Raw genomic sequence first — 10,288 nt, 5'->3', positions numbered from 1 at the left:
GAATGTCAAAACATCCCCAAACACTTCACCTAAGCTCTGCCCTGCCAATGTGCCTCTTCTGGAGAGTTAAAGTGAAAGCTTAATTACAATTACAATTATGCCAGTTAGAGGCATAATTCCAGATGTGTCAGGGATAAGCACACTGGTTGCCTGTACTGATTCCAGAAGACTGATCACCTCTAAGCCTGGCTGAGCTGGAAGCTAGAAAGTCTCAGCAGCACAGCAAGGTAGGTCAATTCACATTAACACCTACTGAAAGAAAAAGAAATGTTATCACAGATACGTTGTTTTAATGCAAGTTTTGAAATAGTTCTGAATATCCGAAATAATCAAATCAGACATCAAGCCTGGCTCCATATGAAAGGCTGCAAAGGATTCAGTCCCAGAACACACACTGAAGGGAAAAATGCAGCACACAGTCACCAAACGCAGCCTACACACACATTTGCGGAATGGTTTCTGAGGAAGTTCAGAGGACAGACTTCAGATCAAACGCCTACTTGTTAAGAGAAACAATATCTAATAAATGTTTCAAATTTAAGGACTTGGTTATAACTGCACATGCAATTAATTCTGAATATTTTAAGGAATTACTACCCTTCACTTCTGTCAGCAGTGGTTTGTGCTAGCTGGCACTTTACACGGACACGAGTTTTCTGATCACTAGTTACTTGATCTCAGTTCACAGACGGTAACACTTAGTTCTGCAGAGGTAACTATTCAAATCCAATTGCAAGAACACATCCAACTAGTTTAAGTCATCCATGAACCCCTCCAAGAAGAACATATTGTAGGTACAATACAGATACATTATTTTCAGATACTATAAAATGGCAAAAGATAAAATGATTCACTGGGATCTCCTAATAAATTGCTCTTTTTTTAATCACAACTGTCCAGGCACTGGTATATACCAATAATAGAAAAATTAAAATGTTAAAAATAGTGTACAGCTTAGCACAGAAGGCAACATTTGAATAGAAGCACATCACTTTAATTTGCTTTGAAGTTTAAAGCAATCCAAACAAAAAAGTTAACTATATAAATACAGAGTAAATGCACATAGTTTACAGCCAACTACATGTATGCAAGAATAATAGCAAACCTCACACTGAAGTATTCTCAAACTGTCATTTGTGAGGCGTTAGCTATGACTCCAAGGGCATAATTATGTTCACATATGCAGGGTAGGCAGACTCTTAAATAGAAGAACTGAAAACTTACATAACTGAGTCTTGACAGAAAGTTGAAAAAAGTAGTACATTTACCCAGGCACACTTCAGTGTTCAGCTTGTTTTCCGAATTTAAACAGTTTAAACAGGAAGCAACATCTATAAAGGCTCTCGAATCTTTTGTCTCTGGAAGCATTCTTTTAAAATGCTACAGTCTGAGGAATGTTACAAATGTCATAAAAACAAAAACAGAATAACAGAAACTGTCATTAACAAACATCTCAATCAGAAAGGAAATATATGGAGTGCATTATGTAAACAGGGAACTAGACAGGTGCAATGTCAATATACAAGTGGACAGGCTGATGTTTCAGTTACAATTAAAATAACCAGAAAACTCCACAAATCCCTAGTGTAAACCTACTTAAAACAACATAGGCTAGCAGATCAGAAATTCAAACAGAAACAGCAGATCTATCAGTCAGTTTAAAGGCTGGGCTCAGCCCTCTGCAACACACCACAACTCACCTGTTTTCACACAGCTCTACAGGGACCAAATGAATAGAGGGGCTGAGAAATGTGACTGTATTCATGAAATCTATTTTTTTAATGGCTTTCCAAACTCGGGCCACCTTGTCATGTCCCTCCACCATACCAAGACACCTCAGTGACAACCACTGCACTGTAACACACGGAGCTGGCCAGGCCCTGGCAGAGGAGCCCCTTGTCCCCTGATGAATGCATGCTCCAGTGCCATCTTTTGACTGGTTCAGGAAACTGCAGTCTCACAGTGTTGCCCAAATCTAACTGGTTGCCAAGTCAAAATTAACAGCTTGCAATAACATTTAAGTTTCATCTAGGTAAGGGAAATATGAGGAAATTAATTAATTACTGAGAGTTTTTCAGGTATCCATGACCTTTGCCTCTAGCAAAGAAAAGTGTGACATAAATACACTACATTCAAATATAAACCAAGATGACCATCTAAGTTACAAGAAAGTCTAAGTGCCCTCCTTTCAGTTCTGTAGGTTAAAGATATTACTGAATGTAGCATCTTCTTATTCCCTTTGAGTTTCTATAATAAATATGAAGAAAACTATATAAATAATTTAAAGATCTTTGGAAACTATTTCAGAGGTAACTTTGTACATACTGGTAGTTTAAAACCTAACAAAAAATCCCAAGAAACTTTTGGTTTGTTTTGTTATGTAAAGCAAGCCAAAAAGAAGATCACCCCTGAAGTTTAAAACATTGCTTAAACACTCATTAAAAAGGTGGAATAATAAAAAGCTGATTGTCTATTTTCAGCTGTTGCCTCCCATATTCAATTGTCCTTGTTAACATTTTCTATTTATCAACTCCAGTGGGTCTGTTCTCACCCAGACAAGGCACACACATGGCACCCTGTGAATTAACGGGAGATGAACATGTCGCCAAGGGAGAACATATCCAATAAACAGAGGAGAGTAACTCTCATGAAGCCTAGGCTAATCCAAGTGCTAATTGTATTCATGAACTCCAAAGCTGAATATTGTCTTTGCCAATTTAAATTTTGTCTATGACTGAATAATCTGGATAGCCTGAAGAGTAATCCACTTTCTACAGAACAAAAGTTATAGTATGTAGCTATTCCTGCACTTAGTTATTTGAACAATGGCACCACAGCGAGACTTAGGTCAGAGTCATGAATACTCCAGACTTTTCCTAGAGAGATCACTAGAAAAAGCCCACTGTAGAACACACATTTAAGCACTTCCCTCACTTCTTTAAAACAATCAACTTCACCTTTGGTCACATCACAGACCATGCTATCTGTCTTTAAAAGGGTAGGATAACATTTTCCAAGGAGAAGGAAGTCAATACAGCTAAGCCTCCGCTGCAAGGTCGCTGTACATACTATAGGTGGCTTTTAGAAGGATGAGCAGTTAGTACAGCGAATTACGTGAAATACTCAAATACTTTGACACTGTGTGGGGAACACGACAATGGTCAAAATAAAGGAAAGCAAATGAGAAAAACCCTGACTGATTGTTCTGTAAGCTTCAAGCTTTTACATACAGCCTACAGAACTACTGCAACAGAGATGCTATGGATCTACAGCATAAAATGTTTTATCCTGCACAGCTTACATGGAAATCAAACAACATGCTTTGTTTAAAACCAAACTGCATGTTTTGAACACAGTTTGACTACAGATAACCAGTAAGAGGAAGAAAAGTCATAAGCCTTAAGAAGGCCACAAAGTGCATAAGAAGTCATTCATAAAATAAAGCCATTGCACACAATGCACAGTTTAAGTGTACTGAAGTACCACACTGGAAGAGCTCATAGCACAGTTCTGTCCATACCAGTGTAGCAGCATTTATATGTAGAAAGCTATTGCCCCCAATTTATAATGATCATCTTCCTCATAAGGATCATAGATGCAAACTGAGAAGAACTCAAGGTGCAGATGAAAGATACCTGTTTGGAAAGCTGTACAAGTTCTTGTAACATTAAGCTTCTGATTTTGACACTTCAGCTATATGGTTTTGGAAAACCCTGTAAATTATGACAGAATAAACTAGCCAAGCCTCACTGCTGAATCCAACACATTGTTTTGCAATTGGCTTATAGAACAACAAAAACAACGCCTGAATATTCAGACAATTTGGAGGATACTGTTAGCTGCAGTTCAGTACACAGGCTCAAGTTGGAAGAAGTGATACAGCAGTTACCAAGCAAATCTCAATTACAGTTTTCTCCTTCATTCTGCACAGAGGCTATCTGCACTAAAAAGATCTATCACAACTTCAACTGCTTTCTGCTATCTGGTCACCTTAGCCATGGTGATACGTATTCTCCCCCATACGCCCCTATAGATATTGGTAATCCAAGTCAGGATTTGCCAGACATTTTAGGGTAATACAGCTTGTTCTCAGGTAGCATGAAACTATTTGAGTGAATCCTGTCTTCACAAATGGTAGGCTGGACAAGTTGAGATTTCTCATCACATCAAGAATCCTTAAAAAGGCTATGAAGTAGCATTCAGCAAGTTCTTCCTTAGCTTTGTGAGTGACCTGACAGGTTGGCAAGGAAAAGTGATGATATAGGAGAACATTTCATAGGTCTCTCTTACTTAAGAAAAGTTCCAGAAAATAAAAAGGATGATGCAGCAGAACTAAAAATCCACATACACCAATATTAACAGATTGATAAACTGAAGAGTTCAACAATCAGATTCTCTCTCACTAACCTACAACACTGCTCAAACGTAAAAAAAAAAATCCCAAGTATCACCTTTTATAGTGGAGAAATAACTCTGTTCTGGGTCCCTGCGCCATATTTTGTCTTGAGGTAGCAACATGGAAAAGTTTACACACCAACTACTACCTCAGCCTCTTTATGAATCTTCAGAGCAACTGAATGGAAGTTTCAGGTACGGTAAGGTATATAAGTACTGTCTTCCCCAATCTTCCAACAGGTTACTGTGCAGTAAAACAGAACAAAAAGTATGTAGTTGAGAGCAATCACTAAGAGAAGTGAATAAGGCTACCCAAGGATATGTTTTACGGCCCCCTCCCTCACCCACATCAGGTCTCTGAAGATGACTGAATGGCCTCGTCTAGATTAACAGATGAAAAGAAAGTAACAATTTTGAATTGAGAGATGTATAAAGGCATTCCCTAAGAGGCAGTTCCCATTTGTCACATTGCCAAGAGACCATACAATAAGGCAGCAAAATTATTCATAGTTGCCCACAATCAACCTTCCGTTTTGTCCACAGCTGCATGTTCCTGATATAACTCTCCTTTTGCCCACCATATTGGCATTGACATGCAGAGGTCCACTCATCTTGCAATCTTCCACCTTCTTCTAGGAAGCCTTGTCACACTGCTATCCATCCAGCAAGTAGACTACCACTTCATAGGTTGACATCATGATAGCCGTGTTTGGAATCTGTCTGATCAGATGTGTAGTTAAACCTCGGTAGAGGGATCCATACCCTTCTTCTCGCACAAGCAAAGATAGCGTCTGGAAGAAAGATCTGTATTTTGTTCCCTCTTCTCTTAGTCTTGTTCGTACAACCTCTGTACAAAGAAAACCACATGTGGTTATGTTCACCACTTTTCATCATCTTTCCCAGAAACCAATTAGTGATTTTACATTAAAATGCAATCTTTTCCCCCTCCCCAAGTTCTCAATCTCAGAAGAACTCTTTAAAAAAGGAGGAGGAAGACAAACAGAGAAGCAAACCAAGTATGTGTAAGAGGAAAACAAGTTAAATTTTTGCCAGTATTAGATATCTAACTATGCAAGGAAAGTTCATTTGCTTTGTTAGAATTCAAAAGAGGACTGTTGTTTGGGCTTACATTTTAGCTTGGAAGTTGCCACTAATGAAGTACTCAATCCATTAACAGACTTAATGAATACACAACTAGTTGGCAGGAAAATTAAGTGCAACTGAAAACCAAACTAGACAGCCTGTTTTCCTAGAAGGAGGACAAGAACTTGCTGGCAAATTATGTGAAAATGCTGAGTACATAGAGAGATTCCAAGTGAAAAAGGACCTTCTCCTTAAGTACTTTGGGCCATACTCTGGCAAGTCCTTTGGAAAAATAAACATTCCCTAAGAAAAGGCCATGCTAGACATCCACTTAAAAATATTTCCATTTCTGAATACTATACTCATGCTGACTCACTGAATCTGATGCAAAAAGCTTTAGACAAAGTAATAGTTCTCGAGCAAGTGAGCCAGTCTGCTACAAATATCACTGAAAAGACTTCCTTTGATCAGTTTGATTCAGGCTCTCAGCTGTACATGCCCCACTTACCATGGGGATATGCTATTGATGTTGCACAAGTTTTGGAAGTGGCAGCAGCCATCATCATTCCAACAAAGTCCGAAGCTTCTTTTGCCGATTCATCCTCATTGTCCATGGCAGAAGCAGTCTTATATTCCAGTAGTTTTCTCTTAATACTCTCATAAATAACAAAATGAATAACAGTCTCAGATATGCCTGCATAGGATGCCGACATTCCTCTGTAAAAGCCTTTAACACCATCTGATCGATAAACTTTTCGGACACATTCAAAAGCACTCATTCGCTTTTCTCCACGATTCCTAAAAAGGAGAGAAGACAGACATCAAGCTGGTGCAACTTGAGACTGCAAAAATAATTGAACAGTTTAGCTTGAGTGACAGGAGGACTTAGGAAACATCTCACACTTACACTGAGAGGCTCCAATTTGGATACATTTAAGAATACACAGAACTTAAAGTGAAAGTCTCAAAGGCCTTCAGCACTAAACACGGGTAAAGCATTACACTGAATCCAGATGAACTTCATATGGTGACTAAAGAAAAAGTATCCCATAAACAAGTTGAATAGCTCTAGGCCTCCCCCAAGTCTTATGGAATAAAGGACTAAATTGCTTGAAAACAGCCTCCCAAATCAACTGTTGATGTCAGCAATTCATGAAAAAAATGACCATTTTCTTCTGCATAACAAGAGTGGATTTCCCCTAAATTTTGCCTCAAATAAACATCTCCATAGCATGGCAATTCCAGTGGCTAAGAGTACAAACAGCAGGGTTCACAGCATCACAGCTATCAGCAAACAACTAGTATATCCAAAGGGAGCATACCAACCAATACAACACAGGTAGCTATTATTTGATTCAACTAAGCCACTGCTGATGTCAAGGAAAATGCTCATTAGACATGACTGTATCAAGAAATATCTGGTAAATAAAATCTTATTCCCATTTTTAGCTTGCTTACTGAATTGAGTTGTGCATATTGAAATACTTAGCATACTGTACACAGCTATGCGAAACCATTACAATACTGCATAAAATATGCTTCATTGCAGCAGCGAGTGCAGGCACTTGAAGCACACGGATTCTGCCAGCAGAGGTCTCCTGAGTGAGCAACTCAGAATAAAACAGCAAATAACCTTGTAAGAAGTTACCATAACTCATACAGATACTGTCAAAGCAAGACAGACAGTGGCAACAGCTATTATCTCAGCAGTCTCAGGCCTCACTCAGTGACAGAATTTAAGTCCTGATGGTTTGAACCTGCAATGTCAGACAGCAATGAAACAAGGTACCAAGCACAATTAAGAGAAAGTGGGCACACAAATCAGATCTTGAGTAAGCTAGGTGGCAGATGCTGCAGAGAACCGGGGGGCTGGCACTGATTTGCTGACAGGTAAGAGAAAAGAATCAAAGAACAACTGGTGAGAAGAGCAGCTGGACCTAAAGCTTCAGCTCCAGGGGCAGCCCCAGTCCCCACATGTCTGGACAGGCACACTAACACCAACTGCTCTAAGAGTCTGGTCTGCACAAGATGCACAACATTGTCTTGAAGGCCAAAGCAATTTCACTTTGGAAATAAGTCATATGCTTTCTCCAGCTCTTACTGGGATGAGAGGAATTTTTGAGAAGAACATCAACAGAAGCAAGATCAGGCCAGGATAATCCCACAGCCCAAGTGTTTTTATGCCTCTAGTAATAACTGAATTCAAAGAGCTGAGAATGCAGTATATGCTAGACTAGTCCACATAATTGTAGTGTCCTACACAAAGTTAGAAGGTCCTTCTTCTTCAGGCCTCCCACATGAACAATGTGCTTGATATGATGTACAGAAATAATGTGCACAAGAAATCCATAATTTTCCCTAATTTCCTTAAAGTCCTATAGTTTAAGCAATTTAGCTGATTAATCAGTAAAAAAACCAAGCAGAGACATAAGATGCCATCAGATCACCCCAATCATATGATGGCATCACAAGAAATCTCACAGTAAAACTAGTTCTGGGATATATTTACTATGGTCACCTTGCAGCTGACAATATGCCTGCTAAGAAGAAAAATGCTAATATGCACTTAATACAGAAAGTCCAACAGATCTCCAAAATAGGAATATGTGGCTCATTAATGCATTTAAGATGGCTGAAGAAAGAATTTTATATTTCATGCTAAGTTTTCAGTAAGAAAGTCGATAAAATGAATGAGACAGTTGCATTGAGACACTTGCATCATATCAGTCTCTCCCTACAGTTTTAAATAGATGGGAACATAAAGGTCTCTCTTCCTCCCTATTTGCATAAAATTCTACATCATTACAAGTTTTGTAATAACAAACAGTTTCTGTAATCGATTCTGTAATAAGTCCAAACAACTTCTATTGACTATCTGGCATTAGGACAATTCCCATGTTTCTATCCCTGAGTCTTCCCCTTTTTTTAAGCTAGAGCTCATTGTATGTAAAAAATGAAAAGCAGGATGTTTCAGGCATTTTTCTAAACTGTCGTTAAAATACTTATATCCTTATTTCAGGAAAGTTTAGCTGAACACCTAAAAACAAAGAGAATGTATTACTGAAGAAAAATGTAAGCATATGGTTGGTGGAACATTATTTTAATGAGACTGTTCACCTTGTAATTCATTTCAAATTTGCTGGTCAGTCTACTGTAGTGCCTCAAGCATGCCTCAGAACACAGAGATTAAAATAGAGAAAAATGATAGTGTAACTTGTAGACAGAACAGCATCAGTTTCCTGATTTGAAATGTTGGCTAAAGAATCATTCCATTTTGGGATGCAGGACAGATTTACAACATTTAAGCAAAATCTTATCACAGCAGTGAGATTTTCCCGTGTCACCATACCTTGCATCAAGCTGTAATCGTGTCTTTACTAGCCAAATGGGATTAGTTGTTGTGATTGCAGTAAAACCTAAAAATATTTAAAAAGAAAAGTTAGATGAGATCGCATCACAAGAGCAACTGCATCTAAGTTCAAAATGCACACAGTGAGGTACAGTGGATGCAAAAACTCGGACTATACTGATTTTTAGAAAGTACCCATTGTAACCCTTTACTAATATCTTATGAATCCGTACAGCCAATAAACATTTAGCTTATTTTTAAATTTTACATTGAGTAAGTTTGATTCTTAGCAAGAGACGTCCCATATAAAATAAGCCCAATTGTGTACATTTCTCTACCTATCTAATCATACCAACCCTGTTCTGACACCACAGAACAGCAAAGCTAGCTAGACTAGTATTAGCCAATTTGGCAAACGTCAATAAGAATGCATTGCAGGTACAGCTATCACAATTTGAGACTGTATAAAACATTGTGTCAATTTACTTTGCTACCTGAAATACAATCCGAGTTTAAAAGCATGCAGACTGAATAAATACTACTTTTGGTGCAGTTAAGAGGCATGTATTATTGTAAGTGAAGAGACTTTTTAAAACTGAACTATAAAGAACAGTTAAATTTGAGTGCTAATGTTTTATTTAGTATTCAAAGCAGAGATTGTTGGTTTTCCTATGAATATTTTTACAAGCATATGAGTGTTTAAATTGTTAAAGTAAATAGTATGACTTCTAACTATCCAGACAGACAACTATTCAGGTTTGCATGAGGGCTAAGGGTTAAAGCTTTGATTTTCAGTCCACTAAAGAAAAAGAAAAGGAAGAAAAAGAGAAAAGGAAACAAATTTACAAAAAAAAATAAAGAAATGAAGTAAGAATCACTCTTACTTCTGCACAACCGTGGGGAGAAAAAGAGCAGAGTGAAAGGCAGCTCTGGAAAAAAAGTAAAATAAAAAACCATCTAGAGTTGTAATACTACACATGCACCATTAATGAGGTGTCATGTCTGCAGGAGAGAAGAGGAAAAGGGAAGAGCTAGAATATGGCCAGGCAAGAGATGATAAATTTAGACACTTGCTTTCTAAGTGACACACATCACTTGTATATCACTACACAGACATGCTGCCCTCCTGCCAGAGAATGGACTGGGGTTGCGGGAAAGCAACAAAGAGTTACCTTGTTCAGTGCATATCTGGTGCACAATACTTATACAACAAACAGGCTATTGATAAGCTTGTTTATGGGGATCATTAACAGCTTACATAAATATATATATTTAGCAGAACGCTTGTATACATGTTACTTCTGTTCAATCACAATCTAGGTTTACGTTGCACACAAATGACTGCAATACTCAGAGAAATGCCAGGGGATCTTAACTGTTTTAAGGTTTGTTTTACCCCCATCCCCAAATCTTAAATAGGTCATTATGATTTTCAGTTACAGTTCTACAGACAAACTACAA

At 38.1% G+C, this 10,288-nt stretch overlaps 1 protein-coding gene across 1 annotated transcript in view; it reads right to left on the bottom strand.

Annotated features, from left to right (window-relative positions):
* Window positions 1–861: 861 nt before the first annotated feature.
* Window positions 862–10,288, bottom strand: part of SLC25A36 (solute carrier family 25 member 36) — a 34,089-nt gene continuing 24,662 nt past the window's right edge. Inside the window, exons 5-7 of the mRNA XM_068406703.1 lie at window positions 8,828–8,894; window positions 5,987–6,276; window positions 862–5,242 (exon numbers count right to left, since the gene is read on the bottom strand). Of these exons, the coding sequence (XP_068262804.1) occupies window positions 5,049–5,242; window positions 5,987–6,276; window positions 8,828–8,894 (551 nt within the window). The 3' untranslated portion in view covers window positions 862–5,048. The remainder of the gene's footprint in view (window positions 5,243–5,986; window positions 6,277–8,827; window positions 8,895–10,288) is intronic.

The sequence above is a fragment of the Nyctibius grandis genome, chromosome 8, assembly GCF_013368605.1.
Source record: "Nyctibius grandis isolate bNycGra1 chromosome 8, bNycGra1.pri, whole genome shotgun sequence".
NCBI lineage: Eukaryota > Metazoa > Chordata > Aves > Nyctibiiformes > Nyctibiidae > Nyctibius > Nyctibius grandis.
This window is presented reverse-complemented; position numbering and strand designations above follow the sequence as displayed.